The sequence below is a fragment of the Hirundo rustica genome, chromosome 1 (genome assembly GCF_015227805.2).
Source record: "Hirundo rustica isolate bHirRus1 chromosome 1, bHirRus1.pri.v3, whole genome shotgun sequence".
In the NCBI taxonomy this organism is placed as follows: domain Eukaryota; kingdom Metazoa; phylum Chordata; class Aves; order Passeriformes; family Hirundinidae; genus Hirundo; species Hirundo rustica.
Window position 1 is genome coordinate 151,745,342 of NC_053450.1, and position 18,025 is coordinate 151,763,366.

The window sequence follows — 18,025 nt, forward strand, 5'->3', positions numbered from 1 at the left end:
GAGAAACTAGTTTTGGCAGAGGAGCCAAAGACCTGTCACTTCAGTGTGCCCTCCAGCTTACTCTGACAGGTTGTAGGAAATATAAATCACCTTCAATACTGGAAGCTTGGACAGGAGACCTCCGATGGGAAAATTCATCCCAAAGGGATTCTGCTTTTCAGCTTTCTTTTTTAATTTAGAATTTATGTCAAATTACAGTGCCAGAACTGTCCTCTTCCTCCAAATCTCCCTTTATAAACACTTCTTGGAAGCGAAGGAAGAACAGGACAGTCCAACCCAAGACAAATTTCTAGGAGACAGCTCTGTTTATCTTTCAGCACAGGTAGGGAAAAGACAGACATAGCACAGTCTCTGGCAGATAAGTTGTCCCTATCATTGAAAGATGAGACATACTAATATTCCTAATGTAAGAAACAGTTCAGAACTGAAGAAACATGATAAGTTACAACTGAAGTTGTGTTTGTTATTAAACACTACTGCAGAATTCTTTCACAGTTCTGAGCACAGGTTCCAAACCAGACAATTAGACAATGCAAACCAGACATCCTAAAGTTGTTTCTGTTGGGTTTGTGTGGTTTGGGTTTTTTCTTAAGGAGGAAATGACAAGACAGTTGTTTTGCTTAGATTATTCTTGCGACCAATTCATTACCTTGCAACAAAGAGTCTTTTGTCACAGCAAGCTGACAAGACATCCAACAAACATCACAACGAGCTCTTGGCTTTACACAGCCAAGGATTTCTTTTATAGGGAACTCTCCAAACAGCGCTCAGCTAGATACTGGCTTCTACTTCACACAATTTTGCTTTCCAAGGCGAATAAAGCATGTTCCTTGAAACAACAGCAATAACTAAGAGTCATCTTTTCAAGAAGCCATTTGCAGTTATAACTTACCTCGGAATTCTGTACAGGTTCTTTCACTCTGGGAGACTAAAAAACAGAGAAAAAGATGTCATTGCCTGGACCACAGTGAAGCTTACTGACTAGGAGGACTTGTCAGAAACTTACTGAACATGAGAAACCGATATAATTGTTTTGTGTATTAAGGTGCAGGATAAAAGGGACACACAGAATTTGTTGTGACACCCAGAGGCACAGCCACATTTCAGACCTTGCAGCCAGAATTTCCACAGTGGCACAAAATACCCTAAGTTGCTATCACTGTTACTCATTAGCAAAATCCAGGACTCTTGAAGATCACTCAGATTGGATCAAATTACTTAAGCATCAAGATGGAAAATCCATTTTAAGCACTCAAGTCTGGCAGAAGAAGATGCACACAGATGTGCCTGGCAGAATTCTGCTAGAAAACAAGTTCCCTTCACTTACTTAGGGAGGTAGTTTCCAAAACAACTTGCTTAAAACATACAGAACCTTTGTAGGGTGGGAGGGAGGAATCAGCCTGGCTTGTGCTGCTTTTTAGAAGGAAATCCCTGGCCTGCTCTGCCTGCCCTTGCCCCCTGCATTCTGCTCTTTTTGACAGGTGGGTGTACACTCAGCAGTGGAACAAATGGGAAAAAGCAACATGACCAACTTTTGCTTATCAGTAAAACAAAGGTGACACTGCACGAGCTGTTTCACATGAGCAGGGAGGAATTGCCAAGTACCCCTGGAAAGCCCTGCAATTAAGAGAGCCTGCAACTTTGACTTCCAACAAGTCCAATTACTCTGTGGAGATAGGTGGGATGGTTTGGTCCATGCTGGGAATTAAAAAAACCCCAAAAAACAAACAACCCTGTTCCTTCTCCACATAATGGTCTAACAGATTGCTGTTTGGACAGTTCAAGCTGGACAGCAGAACATTAAGGCTCATCATGCCCCTACTCAGAGAGTTTCTCCACTAATGGAGGTCACCTTAATGAGCATAGATCAGAGCAATTTGTAACATATGACTCAGAGGTTTCTTGTGGGAAAAGGTTAGGAAGCCTTACTCCCAGAACAGCAAGATTCCAAAAGGCCTCTGGGCAGGGGGAGAAGGAACAGCTCCCTCAGCATGACTATGTGTCAGCAGTGTCAGGGAAAAAGTCACACAGCGAGAAAGGTAAAGCCTGAAATCCGTTTCAGTGTGCTCAGCCTACACTTGGCAGTTACCAGGTGGGATGAAAAACACAGCACTGCTCCCAGAGAAATAGCCCTGCTCCACATCTGCAGGCCACAGCTGCTGCAGTGTTCTTCCAGGAACAGAGCTCATGTCCAACAGTACCTGGATGCCTCAAGGAATTACACAAGAGGAACTTGTCTGAAAGATCAGTGTGCTAAGGACAGTAGAGATGAGTATGGAAACACTGGCCCTGCCCCTCAGCTGACAACTGATCCAGATAAATGACAAACAGAAGTGGTGAGAGCCAGTTGAATACGAGCCAGCAAGTGCCCATGTGGCCGAGAAGGCCAGTGGCACCTGGCCTGTATCAGGAATAGTGTGGCTAGCAGGAGCAGGGCAGTGATTGTGTTTTGTACTCAGCACTGATGAGGCACCTCGAGTGCTGTGTTCAGTTTTGGGCCCCTCACTACCAGAGGGGCTGGAGCGAGTCCAGAGAAGGAGCTGGGAATGGCTCTGGAGCACCAGAAGCAGCTGAGGGGCTCAGCCTGGAGGAAAGGAGGCTCAGGGGAGACCTTCTCACTCTCCACAACTCCCTGACAGCCAGGTGGGGATCAGGCTCTTTCCCAGGTAACATGTGAAAAGAAGAAATGGCTTCAAGATGCACCAGGGGAAGTTTAGATTGGATATTAGGAAAGATCTCTTCACTGAAAGGGTACCAGGGAGGTGGTAGAGTCATCATCCCTGGAGGTGGTCAGAAAACAAAGAGGTGGCACTTGGGAACAGGGTTTAGTGGTGAACACAGCAGTTCTGGGCTATCAGCTGGACTCAACAATCCTGGAGGTCTTTTCCAACCTTAACAATTGTATGATTTTATGAAACACATGGACAGAAAGGAAACAGGACAAACCTTAAAAAACATTTACCTAAGGCACAAATAGGATGACTTTGGGGATTACTTCTAACTAATTTTTGCTTGTGTAATCAAAGATGATGTGAGTAAGCAGTGAAATGTGACCACACAACTCATCACTGCACAGATTTATTGGGTAACAGAAGGTGCACAATTAAAAAAACCATAGAGCACAACTACTTTAATTTGAATTCAGAGTTTTAAAAGCTGAGAGGAACTTCAGGTCTTTATATCCAAAAGGTAATGTTGACCTAGCAAGTCACCATATTCAGTGAATTGAAGAGATATTTCTGGCTCTGAGTATAATAAATATTTGCCTGCTTTCAGGTGCAGTCCTAGGAAGACACTTGTAAAACACGTGTTTGGACATATTAAATTCACCCTATTTTTTCTGTAAAGTGGAAACAAGTAAAAAATACCAACATTTTCATTTATGGAGGTGATTTTATGCCGGTTAATACTTCAGTATTTTGGCACATTAAGTCAATCCGCAGGGCCTCCTTTTACTTTCTGGCTGACAGCAGTAAAATACAGGTACAGATGGAATCACAGAATCACAAAATGTTTTGGGTTGGAAAGGACCTTTAAAAATCCTCTACTCCACCCCCACCTCAATGGGCAGGAAAAAAAAAAGGTGCCAACTAGTTAACACAAATTATTCTGTCCAACAACTTGGTTAAAATTGCAGAGGGATTTACAGACAGGGAGAATTTATACCAAGTGTTTGAAATATGACCAAAAACACGGGATAAACACTAATCCTCAATAACACCACCGTATTCATGGCAAAAATTGGCAGTTTGCATACAAGTCTTAGGACTGCTTGAAAAGGAATCAAATTCAAGTACTCAGGCAGAAATGTCGTGAGGTCTGAGGTGCCACAGTGCCCTTCCTGATATCCTAAAACATACACAGAGTGCTGTGTTACACGTGGGTTGCTTCCAAAATGACAATACACATCTACAGGGAGGTAACTGAATTCAGACCTACTACTCCAACATGCATCCTAAAGGTTTGCTGAATGGCAGACCCACAAGTAAAGGCCAAGCACAGCCAAAATGAGAGCAATCAGGACAGGCAACAGCACAAGGAAAATATATCAAGGCATCAAGAAAAAGAACTGTCTTGAAAAGGAGCTTGTAAACATGTGTGTCAATCTGCTTTTTCCTGCCTAAAAGGAATGAAACAAGCAAGCACTGTTCAAAACGCAGTAAACAGTGTTAAGTCATGGTACCCTGAGCTTTGAGACAAGATACAACAAGTTCTAAATAATCTCTGGAACAGAATTAGGGTCTTTTACAATATTGCCTCCTAAAATTTGATCAAAAGGAATTTAGAAGAATTCAGCTTATAAAGCATCGAAGAATTTCAGTAGTAGCCACCTGGTACCAAGAGATTTTCCTTGATCATGTATTATACAAAGCTGGACACAATAAGCTCTTTAAGAAGTCACAAGAGTTGCTGTCACAAATAATGTATTTAGTGTGTCAAGTGGCTTTTAAAAACCCAAGCATTTCAAAAGATGCTTAAAAGATGCAAAATCTTGCATTTAATATTTAAGTTTCTATTCACAACAGCAACAGAAGCCAGACTAATGAAAGAGAAATGAGAGAATTTGTAAAGGGATAAATGCTTCAAACCAATGCTGCTTTTTTCCCTTTCATACTGAAAAACTTCCTCTAAAAATTCTTCACTATCTCACTAATTCAATCACAGGATGATTAAAACACAGAGTCCACTTCCAGCCACCTGCTGCAGTGAAAAGGGACCAGGCAAACCATTATAGTCAAAACCCACACAGGTGATTGCTGGGGGAAGACAACCTGAAAATTCATTGTAATCTTTCAGCTGATCATTATGCATTACTCCTCTGAGTTGTTGGAGGGTTTGTACATGTGTTGGGAGAGGGGAAAGTGGTGTTTTCTTGAGGATTTTCAAGCACAAGACTAATCACTCCTGAGGCTTCAGGGATGCTGTGAGGTTTTCTAGCAGGATTAACTGATTTCAGTGTAACTGGGGGGGCAGGCCTTGCATGTTTCAGGAATCAGCCACAAGAACAGGACCTATTGATTTCAGCTCCATCCTGGAGAGGGCAGTAGGATAAAACCTCTCCTGACACTTCCAGAAGAAAGCATCTCAAGCAGACAGCACCCTTAAAGGGAATATCCTAGCTGCAGTGAATTAGTATGCTGAGCTGGGAGCAGGCTGTCTGAATTAACATTTCCAATTATGCTGAGCATCCCTGAATGAGACCAGCTGTGCCCCACCACAATGACAGAAAAGATCAATACGATTTCTTCAGCCTTCAGTCTGCTTTCTGTGCTTCAGCTCCCACCTCGAGGGAAGGGATTTACAGCTCGCTGTGTATCATGCTTAAGGCCATGTGCTCCCCAAATACTTTTAGGCCTACCACAACTGGAAAACAAAAGAGACACAGTAGAGTTTGAGGACCCACCCTGAGCTGTGAAATTGCTGCTCTGCCTTCCTCACTTTCTTCATCAAGCTCATCATCACTCCATTCCCAGCCACCATCTTCGGTCTTATGAAGACGCCCACTGGAGCCTGGGACTCTCCGGACCTGCTCAGCACAAGGACACAGAACTTAAATCTCAAGCAAACAGTTTCTACAGTTGATTTTAGAAGAAATAGCACAGAACATCTCCAGGTTCCATCACCTGCCATGGTGTCTGATTATTTTACTGAAATGAACAGCTCTACCTAGAAAAAGCTGTACTGTATGCAGTAGTTATCATTAAAATTGTGAATACAAGCACAAAAAAAAAAATAGTACAACTGTAACAGCAAGAGCCCAGGAGGCTTTCAGTACCTTTTTGGATCTTTCAGTGATTGTTGGTGCTCTCTGCAACATCTTCTCTTGTAAAAACTCTTTATTCTGCAAAGAAAAAAACCCCAAACATTTGCATTGCTGAAAATGTCCTTTGGTGCCTTCACTGTCTCTGACAAAGAAACTGTTAAGCTGCTCCCAGCAGAAAGTGGTTTACACGTTTCATCCCTATTCCCCCAAGGATATTAACCACTCCCCTACTTTGGGCTGCAGCATGTGATGTTTCATCCTAAACACCTTTTCAGTTAACAGCGGCACTCTCCTTATACAAAGTGACATGGAATTAACAACTCAGGAGCTGGATACTATTCTGATTTATTTGGCAATATCCATATTATACTGCAGTATCTGGTACCCTGCTGAGGCATTTGGCATTCTTCCACTTGTAGATACTACACCACCTGGATCCAACCCTTTTGCTTTATCTTACTCCTAAATTTATGCCTGTCCAACTGTCAAAGGCAAATCTCAGGTGTCAGGATGGGATGCAGGAATCCCTCTGTGCTGGAGAAAACAGAAATAAGGGCAGCAAGATTTAAAGTGGCTGAAAAAATGTACAGCATTTATGTTTAGAGAGGAAGTAAATGCAGTGATCACATCAGATAGAATATTGGGGAACTGCTGTGACACTTTATTGTATTAAATTTCCTCTTCAGCAAGCTGCTCCAGACTGGCCAGTGTGAGCTCCTGAGAATACAATTTTCTCACTGCTGAACTGCGGGCCAAACTAGTGGCAGCAGGGGAAGCAGGGCTGGCACCCTGGCACTTGGCTGGGTATTCCACACCACACCAGTGCAATTGGGAAGCTCTGCTGTGTCCCTGCCCACACAGAGCTCCCAGAACTCCCCCAGGATGGAGAGTCTCAAGACACACTCTGTCATTCCTGATAAGTGGCTCCCAGCATTATCAAACCTTTTACTTTTACATAAGCTAGATGGTATTTAAATATATGACTCAATATAGATGTGTAGAAGCTGCACTCTTCAGCCCTCAAGTTCCAGCTGTCAGTTTGGCAGTGGCTGATGTGTGACAGTAATTTAACCCCAAGTGTGAACTGGGGTTAAATGCACACATTTGCTTAACCCAGCATTGCCTCATTTACAATAATGTTAATTTTCTATCACCACCCATGCTAATATATCTCCAGCAGCTTAATGAAAGCACGAAGGAGATTTAACACACAACGAAGTGTAACATGAACCAGAACTCGCAGAACCAAACGGAGAAAGGTCAGCAATGTGTAAACCATCTTGTCACTTTGGACACCAACATAATGTGCATCCAGCATACAGATGCAGGCTAATCAGCTGCCTAAAATCCCACTATGGACAGTGGAAGCCCAATTAATACTGTCAAGAGCCCAGACATCAATTAAACTTGCCCTAAAGCAAACTTCTGCATTTCATCAACTGGATCACCCTCCAGACTTCTCTGCTTCATAGAATTATCAAATCACACAATACCCAGAGTCAGAAGGGACCCACCAGGATCGAGTACAGCTCCTGGCCCTGCAGAAGACACCCAACAATCCCACCTGAGAGTGTTGTACAAATACTCCTGGAGCTCTGGCAGCCTTGAGGCTGTGACCATTCCCTCTGGGGGTGGTGGGCACTGAACCTTTCCCTGATATCCAAACTAAACATCCCCTGACACAGCTTCAGGCCTTTCCCTCAGCTCCTGTCACTGGTCACCAAAGAAATCAGCACTTGCCCCTGTGCTTCTCCTCGTGAAGAGGAGCGCATCTCCCCCTGGGTTGTACCTGTGAAGATTTTTGTCAACTTTAATAGGGCATCCAGCTCCTGTACAGATACCTGGTGTGGCCAATTCTATTTAAGCATCTTAATCTGGGAGTTGGAAACTACTCTGATTAATCAGTGATGCTGCTGTGCTATGCCAAGTATGCAGTCTCTTTTTGACAGTTTAATCTGTATTCTGCTATAAATCCTGTGCACTTTGATCACAAAAAAAAAAAAAAAAAAAAAAAAAAAAAAAGCAAGCAGAATACATTCCCCATGCCCATGGAAATGCAAATCCTGCCCTGGGTTGCTGCTGCCTGTCTCCTGCAGTAAGACCTTGCACGTTGCATATGCACTGATCTCCAGGCAGTAATTACATAATGCTCGCTGGCAGTTCACTCCAAGGCTACAAATGGGAGTTTCCTGCTGTTTTGAATCACAGGATCTTCACTCTCCATAAGGCAACACAGGGTGAAATATCTTTAGGTAGCTCTTGCACAGTGGGCCTCATTCAATGCCTTGAACACAGATTGATTAGAGTTTATTAAAATCTAAGTTATGCACACTACAGTAGAGACCTTCATGGTTGGACAGGCAGGCAGAATGTCACCATTACAAAGGAAGAACAAACCCAAAAGGCACTGAAAGACATTTAAATGCTCAAGAATTCCTAGATAATTTCTGTTAACAACAGCATACACAGGAGATACAGAAGGGGGATTTTATTCTGCTCCTTCACAATGATCCATTCAACTCACTCAGCTCTGCTGGCTCCAAGTGAAAGAGCCCACACTCCTGCCAGTAAAGCTGTCACCCACACCTATCCTGCTGCTGAAAAGTCCTTTCCACAGCCTCTGCCCAAATCAGCTTAGGAAGTGTTTTCTTACCTTTGCTTTTGTGAAAAATTTGTGTCTTAGGAGCTCTGCTGCTGTTGGTCTGTCAATAAAAACAGATGTAGAAAAGACAATTATAAATGCTCCCTTTCAACCCAACGGTCTTCCAGGCTGCTGCGGCTTGTTGGCATCTCGTGAGGGCATCAGCTTCTCCTGTATAATTCCCCTAAAATCAATGTATTCCAAGTAAATTTTACACCAGCAATCTTTTAAATCACTCAGTGTATTCTGAACAAGGCCTATTCTGTTCAAAAGCAATGAATAACTTGGGACTGGTGGGGAGATGCTGAACTTGAGACACTTAGATAACAACGTGATCACAGAAAAATTTTGCTCAAAATGCAAATCAGAATCATCACTGGAGTGCAGTACTCACCCTGTGCAAGTAACAGTTATTTCAGAGATATATGATTAAGTGTGTGTAATTAGTTCTAGAAAACACAAGTGGGATGATCAATCTTGGTCTAAAGAAAATGAACAAGTATAAACTATTTTCCTCTTGAAGTCAGATTTCAGAATAAATACTGGAAAGCGAGAGACATCCCTTGGTCGCTTTAGGAGGAATTTGCTAAAAACTCGAGCCTATATGAGAAAGCAGCAGCTTACAGCATTTTCCACACTGCAAACAGTGCTTAAATAGTAACAGTGTTTAATCAGTGACTTGCAAAGGCCATTCGTCACAGGGTTTATTTCATCACGGATAACTCCAACAAAAAGCATCCACCTTAGAGCAAGGGAGCCCCCAAAATAATGAAAAAGCAATTGCACTAAGTTCTCTTCCCAGGCAATATGCCAGCCTCCTGCTTCCAGAGTCAGGACAATGTCAGTGGCTGTCAGAAGCGCTCGAGGAGAGAGAAGGGGTGTGCCACAATTCAGTGATCATGTATAATCCGATCAGCACACATCCTAACCTGCACGGATAGGATATGCTTTACAAAGGTGAAAAAATGTCATGCTGGGAAAAAACCCAAAAACCCAGCTATCAACTTTTATCAAGCACTCCACTGGATTCACTAAGCATTTCAAGTGTAATGCTTGTTAGAAGAGAGAGACTCATTGCACAGTGCGTGAGAAGCCTGTGTTCCTGGCTCTGACACAAGAGGGAACTGAAAAATGTCTTCATTATTATTATTTTATGAAAGCACTTTTTTCTTTCTGGAATTAAGTCTGCTTACTGAGGAGGAAAAAAAAAAAAAAGCCAACCTAAGAGGTATTAAAAAATGGCACAGCACACACACCATCCCCCTGGTAATATTTCCTACGTCACTGAGTAGTCAAGACACTGTTCAAGGAAGGCTGAAAGTGTCATCAGGTCACTTAAGCAATCTGCATTGATGAAAACATGGTGGTAAAATTTGCCACTGTTTTTCTTGATTTCCCATCCAAACATATAATTAACCAAGTCAAAACGACACTGAAAGCCTTCTTTGCAGTGGCAAATTTAAAAAAGTTTATTTATGAACTTTTGCAAGTAAACATGTATTGCTCAACCTGTAATTTCTGATTTGTAAACACAAAGCAGTTTTGACTGGGAACAAAACATGAACTGAAGTCACCTGTTGGAGGTGGCCAAGGGAGAATGGCGCTACCCAGGCAGTGGACTGGGATGCACTCTCATTAACCCAAATGGAAAATGTGTGCCCTGGCCAGGCATAGTGCTGGACATTTATCCATAAAAATAAGGACAGCCAAGAGTTTGTTGCCACACAGCAAGATTGCTGTGGTCCTTGTGACTGAAAGGTTGGAGGGGCAGAGAGTATAACAACTCCAAAAAACAGGGAACATAACGATGTTTGTGAGTTTAGGGTTTGTTTTTTTTTTGTTTGCTTGTTTGTTTTCATTTATTTTAGTGTGATTAATTCTTACCTTTTTTCAGGGTCTTTTTGTAGGCACGATGAAATCATCTTCCTAAATGATTTCCCGTATTTCTTCAGCATCTCCTTATCTTGCACACCAGTTTCCAAAGATGGAGGATCGTTTTGTAGTGTCAGCATTAAAACCTGAAATAATTATTGCTATTGGCAATGAGATTTTCCTTGAGCTTTGTTAGAGACAGATCTTGGGGAAAAATGTGTTTTAGACAAGCGCTTTGATCAAGCATCTGAGTCAAGAAGGATGTGTTAACAACAAAGATGCACAATTTAAGTTACACTGCTTTCTATCCCATCTCTTGGCCCACACTGCAGTCTATGGGCCAAACACAAGGCCGGAATGTGTTTTCAGGTCTGTTTTGTGGGATTAAAAACACAAGCAGAGCAGAACTTCTAGCAGTTTTCCTCATTTGAGATGAGCAGCTGTTCAAGGCTTTTGATTCAACGTACCTCCCTGAGGAATTTCTTAGCTAGAAATCAAATTAAAGACAGAGGGGCAACATAAAAAAATACATGAGCTCACTTCCATGTACCAATGTGACAGCAGGTGAAGACATTCCTCACATAAGTACCCATCAAGCCAAACTGGCTCTTTCCCTCACATCACTTCAATATTCTGGAGGAAAGGAAGAAAATTTACTCATTTCCATTTCCACTTGTCACCTACACACAGATGAATATCTATTTTTAGAAAAGGAAACAGCACACAGCACATTTAAATAGCTTTCAACAGCTCTACTGCTTAGGGCAGCAAAAGCCCATCAATCTAGCTGAAATTATACAGCCCATGACAGAATTCCCTGCTTTCTTCCCCGCTCCTTGAAGGGTCACTTAATGCATGAGTAATTTTGCTGCATTAAAAAAAAAAAAAAATAATCCACAGTGCAATACAATTACATTCAATAAATAAAATAGAGAAGTCTTCTTGCAGGCTGCATGACTGGAACCCAAACCTCACAGAACTGGGGACTCAATTCTAGCTAGCATATGACAGCACTAAGTACGTACTGTTGATGCTAAATAGGTGCTGTTGGGATTCTAAGCTTCATCCTGTGCATTCAAACCACAATAAACAGAAGTACAACTTGCAGAAGCTGCTGCAAAATGCTACCAATACTCAGAGCCCAGAAGGAAATATCAATGAAACCAGCAGCACTTTCACCTGAACTGCTCTTTGCTCTGCCATAGCCACTAATATTGTAGGAAATTTAATGGCATTTCTGAACTACTCAGCCTCTCAACAGTCCCTGCACGCAGATGACAATTGTTAAAAGTAATTCTGTTCTACAGGAGTTACATCTGAGCAAAGTCCATCCATTTGGCATGGCCGTGCCTGTTCTCAGTTAGGAGCAGCTGGATTTCCAAATGCCATTGTAATTGTGGTGTGAGAGGGGGTGCAGCCAGGCCCTGAAAAAGTGACACCCACCTCCCACAGCAGTGAAGACTTACAAAATGGGAGTTTGCCCACAGTGTCATTGAATGGTTTGGGTTGGAAGGGACCTTAAAGCTCATTAATTCCAATCTCCCTGCCATGTACAGGGACACCTTCCACTAGCCCAGGTTGCTCCAATTCCCACCCAGCCTAGCCTTGAACATCTCCAGGGACGGGGCATCCACAGCACCTCTGGGTAACATGTTCCAGTGCCTCATCACCCTCACAGTAAGGACTCCTTACTCACATCTAATCTAAATCTCTCCTCTTTTTGTTGACAGCCACTCCCCTCTGTCCTATCACTATCTGCCTGTGTAAAACATCACTCTCCCACTGCCAACAGAGGGACTTGACACCCACAGGCCTCACATCCCAGGTCACTGCTGTAACCATGAGCCTTGGGGGTAGGACAGGCTCTCCACATTCTCGTGTTTGATCCAAAGGACCACACATCGCAGGAGGAGAACTAAAGTGCCTTCAAGAGGGTGGGCCAAAGGGGCTTAAAAGTTTTGTGATTGAGAGGAGGCCTCATCAGATTTCACAAAGGAGATGAGGAAAAAGATCTCAAAGCTCAGTAGAAGGACAGGGTGCTTCAGACCTCAGCTGATGGGTGTCAGCTTTTAACTCTGAGATGTACCCTCCCCCTGAAAGAGCAGCATGAAGCAGCTCCTGGTTCAAGAGTCAGGAAACAGAGCATTAGCCAAACTCATAAGGTTATCTAAGGTTCAAGTTATTTGAAAATGAATTCTGATGTGTCAAGGCTTAAATAAGAACATTTCTTTCATTTTGACCTTAATAAAATAATATTGCTGCCACTACCACTGTTTCATACTGATGTGGCACTTTGAACCGGATCAGTGATTGACAGGATTGTCAGTGTTAAACAAAATTAAACATTCTTTGGGATAACTGGTAACACGAGAGGTGTCAAGAGAATGTCTGAGAGGCATTGAGAAGGATCAGCAGTGCAAGAGAAAGAATGGCTAGCCAAGTGTCACTGGGTGGCCAAAAGGCATTCTGGATCATTATTTATAACCCTAAAAACATCTGCTGACTTCAGAGGTTTAAAACACACAGCACTTTCCTTAAGAACAGTGAGACTCAGGATCTAAATAAAAACTGCAGTTTCAGATAATGCTGATGACGTGGTGTATTTTTAAAAGGTGACTCAAGATACATCCAAGAACATCATGATCCACAAGTGCAGGTTGAAAGGACAGACCTTTCTATGCAACATGCTAAGCTGAGAGGACAAACTCTTCTGTGCAATGTGCTAGTCAAATTCTTGGAAACATCCACAGAAGATACTGATCCCTTATTTTCCACAAATATCTGGAGATCTGCTCACCTTCATCGGTGGGTATTTATGGTAAGGAGCTGCTCCCGTGGCCAGTTCAATAGCAGTGATCCCAAAGCTCCAGATGTCTGCCTTGAAATCATATCCTCTGACCTGAAAAATATCAGAGGATGTTATCACGTGCCTCTTGCCGTCCTACACTACTGCCCCTTTCACACTCCCTTTCCCCTCAAATTTGGAAAGACCAGCACCAGAGAGATGGAAACAACACTTTGTCCCTTCTCTTCCCCCTCAGCTCCTCGTACTTTCAAGGAGGTGTTTTAGAAGTCACAGTCTGGTGAAAATCATGGTTGTGCACTGTACAACCAGGACTGCTCTGCCATAAACTCCAGTGCAGAACATAAAGGGGCACTGGGCTAACCCAGGCTCTGACTTCTACACGCAGACACAGAGAGTCATTACACTGTGTAATAAAACTCTCACAGTTAATAGATGGACTGCTACCCCTTGGGACACCCGCCTCACTACACTCTGAGTCAACCACTTAATCAACCTGACTGCAAATACGCTCCGTCCTGGAACTTCACAACACAGCAGCCCAGTAAAAGCCCCTCATTCCTGCCTGCAGACTAATGTTTCCCTCCATTAATTAACAGTAGCTTCTGCACTTGACATTAAACACAGGCTTGTTCAGGAAAATTTATAGCATTTACTTCCCCTCCTGCACAGGAAAAAATATTTCATATGCCAAAGCGGTTACTTCCTCATTATCATTAGGTAATATTTTGGCACTTGCTTTCTCCGCTGCAGGGGAGAGACATTATGTACTAACTTCAAGAGCAGCTTCAAAAATCAAAGCATTTTTGGTTGTTTAGGATGGTTTGTGTTTCTCCTCGCTACACTATGGAAAAATGAAAACTGATCAGAGCAGAGCTAACAGCGGGACTGTGCTCAGCGAACCTAACAAGCTTCAGAAAGACACTCCTTGTGATGCAGCCAAAAAGCATTCCCCAAGCTACCTTAAAGATGATCTTGAATCTTGGCAAGCTAACAAAAAACCCTCCTGCACTATTTGTAATGTAATACCAGAGTTGGACTGCAACTTGTTATAGAGACAGGAATTTATATCTTGCACTGGTTTCTTCCATCCTGTAAGCACAACTTTCAAGGGCCCTAAAAGTCTGAAATGTTTCTTGAAGTGCCTCAGTTAATGGATACCATGACTTTGAACAGATTTCAAGTCAGTTAAATAAACAAGCACAGATATCTAGTAACATTTAAAAGGGCGCAGGACAAGACGAAATACACTTTAAGGTTGTTTTTTTATCTTCTCACACTATTTTTAGGTTTTGAGAATAACTTTTGGGCATTTCTTAGCTCCATCTTTCAGATACTCTTGCAGCACATCAGCACACTGTATAACTCTCCATTCCCCGACAAGATTTTAACTGTTTAGTGTGAGGATTTTTTTTCATTATTTCACATAATCCTGCTTGCAAGCAAAAGCTATAAAGCTCAAAACTCTCTGCAGCAGTTCACCTTGACATCTGTCCAATACATTAGTCACCACCCTGCAGTTAGTTTATATCAACAACATTCATTTTTCTCATCAACTTCTTCTTTTTTGCCATAAATCTGTCAAGTGACCATACATTAAAGGACAATTTTTAGCAATCGAATATTAACATTCTGAAGGAATTTCATGGTGCTGAAGTAAACCAGATGGAATTGGGTGGGTAACATCCACCCGTGAAAGGCCAACCTAGAGCAAGCCCTCTGTCCCTCTTCCCGGCTGGATGCTGTGGCTCAGAGTGACACCTGCTGGAAGGCAGCAAGATCACCTAATGGACGTGGAAGGATTTCAAATCAGCACCATCAGCGTCCCAAACACTGTTTAAACACGATATTTGCAACTGGTTAGATGTGCACAGCCTTGGTGGAGGTACTGAGCTCCGTAAAAACTCACCTCCTTTGGAAACACATTTGTGGGGAACCACCCCTCACTTTGTCACTGAAACCTTTATTTCCCATTTTTAGCTCCCTCCTTAAAGTATTTTTCCTTTTTGTCCTGAGGATTGCAGCTGCAGAGAGCCTGGAGCAGCACCATTAGGTCCTGGCCAGGCTGCTGAGCCCTGGGCATGACACACAGGACAGAAGAGCAAGGGACAGCTCTGACTTAGCTTCAAAACCACCATAAACTATTTTTATTTATTTTAACTCAGCATTAAATACAAAAATCCAGAAGAATATGGCAGTGAGGCAGTTCAGAATGAAGATGGAAAAGACAAGCCTGACTTGCGAAGAGTGGTTTTATTTTTGCCCTGTTGGATCTGCACTCTGAGGAGGCTGCAGCAGTGCTGGAATGCACCGGCCCCATGGTGCCACCACGGGGAGCCACTGAAAAGGCCAAACACTGAACAAGCTATTCATCAATAATATATTTAAGCTACTCCAAAATTATCTCCATTCCTTAGGGAGTTTTAGATATTGGGAAAAAAATGCACTTTAATGCACTTGTGTTTTGTTGCATTTGATTTTAGATACAGATGTATATGGGGGTCTTATTCAAGATCCTCCCAGTGTTCAAAATATTTTACTGGGAATAATAGCAAGGAGAAATGTATCAAGGTGGATTTACTTTAATAAAACAAATCCTTAAATATTTTTGGTTTAAAAATTTGGACAGAAAAATGGAAACCCACTCATAGCCAGTTATATTTCTGCTTAGAAACACAGGCCACTGTCAAACTGATTTTAAGGGGATGAGGGATAATTTTCAGAATGTTCATGACAGTGAACATCAATGCTATTGACAGCTACTGCAAATGCCTTGGTAGGACTCTGGTGTAATTTTCTGTGAATCTTGCTCAGAAATGGGCAATTTTACATTAAACAAAGTTTCCAGGTGTCCTTCATCACATGTCACAAAGACAAAGCTAGTTTAGTCTAGAAGCAGTGGAGGACAAAAAGTGACATTTCTCCATGAAAGGGGAAAAAGTATGACATCTTTTAATTAGCCAAAAGACCAGAGGAAGAAGGGGGAGGTGCAAGCATTCCTCAGCATTTAGATACTCACAAGCCAAGAGAAGCTAAAAACCTGAACAAAGTCAAATGCATATTATTATACTGAATTAACTCCCCACTCTGACATGTCACAACTAACTACCCCAAATTCTTCTGTTCGCAGATGCAGGAGAGCACTTTACTGAGCTGTGTATGTGCATACTTACCACGTGTGAAACTATTTATATTCTACCTCACATTCATGCAAAAGGGAGAGGCAGGTTAATCTTCTTTATGTAACAACTGAGCTGTCTCATCCTCACCTTAGGCAGGAGTCTCAAGAGAAGCAATGGGGCAAAAATCACTGAACACTTAACATTCCCCAGGATGAGCCTAGCTGCAATACGCAAGTCAAAGAAAATCCTGTGGTTTTAAGAAAATCCTTCAGGATGTCAAATTATCATCTTAGTTAGAAATAAGTTTTGCTTATTGTCATTGCTGATAACAGGGAATTCCAGGTGCAGATCAGCTCTGAGGACACTGGGATAAACAATTCACCTGCTCCATAACTTCTGGTGCCATCCAGCAAGGTGTGCCCACAAAGGTTTTCCTGACTTTATTCCTGGTAATGTCACCACCGGTGGCCAGGAACGCGCTAACACCGAAGTCTGAAAAGAAAACAAAAGCAGAATTTATTAAGAACACATCCTGAGCACACTGAAGGGCTGTCCCTTCTCTCCCCTCATATTCCCAGGCACCTATTAAGTACCAGACCATGCAGTCACGCATGAGGAGTTTCCTAATAAAGGGGGAATGATCAACAGTTAGCTAAGAGTGCTGCTACATGCACTGCCATTCAGCAGTTCACCATTCAGTTCCTGGGGACAGCAGAGCTTTCAGCCCTGCCTGGCAGAGAGGAAAATTCCACTTTCCATTACAGCCCACTGGTCACATTAGAGCCTGCCCACACTCCCCCAGCAGCCCTGCTGCTGTGCAAACCTGCCCTGCCAGCCAGAGCTGGATTTACATTTGCACACACACATAACTCTACTGACCCTCATCCTGGGACTTCCACAGCAATCGAGCTGGGTGCAGAAAAAGTCCCTTGAAAACATTTAACTGTCCTAAATGAGGTATCAGCCCCTTTATTCTGAATTTTTTATTACCAGGATATGCTTTATTTGATAATCCTCCACGGCTGAAATGCTCAGTGCTTTAACAGGACCTCAGACTGGTTCCTAATGATACTGAACACACCACAAACCAGCCCAAGCATCCCTGGGGAGCCCCACAGACAGTGATTCACACCCTGCACAGCATCATCCCACCTGAAACACCTCTCACAAACCAGGATACTCATGGATGCCCTTTGCATTCACTGGTAATTGCATTTCTTGGAACAAAACGCTCTTTTATGTGAAGACTATGCTGTAACCTCATGTTTTATGCAACCAAGAATGGCACGGAAAACAGAATCTGTAACCAGCAGCATACAGGGATAGCAATGGGATAAAGTATGTTTGTTCAGAGAAGAGCATTACAAAAGAGCTGGCAACCATTCAAGAGAGGGTGACACTTTGTTTGGAGGGAAAAAAAAAAAAAATCAAGTGACAGGGAAACCATTAACACAGAACTGTAAGTATTTCTTCCCAATCTGCTCCAAACTAACACTATTCATGTCTTGCTGAATTACAGGCCTGCAATGGGTCTATAACTCAGTATATAACTCAACTCCCCATAACTTTATCCACACACACACACTTTTTTTTTTTTTTAACACTGTACAAGCCATCAAAATCTCAAATGCCATTTTCGAGATTGATGACAGACTTGGAGGGCAAATCTCTGAAATTTCAGGGCTATTTAACATAAAACCAGAACATTATTGATCACAACTCGTTTGAAAATCCTTGAAACTCTGTTGACAATGCCAGAGGAGGGATGTTAAATTGAAGAAATAACTGCAACATAAGATCCCTCCTTACAATACAAGTCATGG

At 42.5% G+C, this 18,025-nt stretch overlaps 1 protein-coding gene across 1 annotated transcript in view; it reads right to left on the bottom strand.

Annotated features, from left to right (window-relative positions):
- OXSR1 (oxidative stress responsive kinase 1) overlaps window positions 1–18,025 on the bottom strand; it is an 87,543-nt gene that overhangs the window by 8,135 nt on the left and 61,383 nt on the right. Inside the window, exons 6-12 of the mRNA XM_040066525.2 lie at window positions 16,585–16,694; window positions 13,075–13,176; window positions 10,290–10,423; window positions 8,418–8,466; window positions 5,777–5,842; window positions 5,405–5,527; window positions 893–928 (exon numbers count right to left, since the gene is read on the bottom strand). Of these exons, the coding sequence (XP_039922459.1) occupies window positions 893–928; window positions 5,405–5,527; window positions 5,777–5,842; window positions 8,418–8,466; window positions 10,290–10,423; window positions 13,075–13,176; window positions 16,585–16,694 (620 nt within the window). The remainder of the gene's footprint in view (window positions 1–892; window positions 929–5,404; window positions 5,528–5,776; window positions 5,843–8,417; window positions 8,467–10,289; window positions 10,424–13,074; window positions 13,177–16,584; window positions 16,695–18,025) is intronic.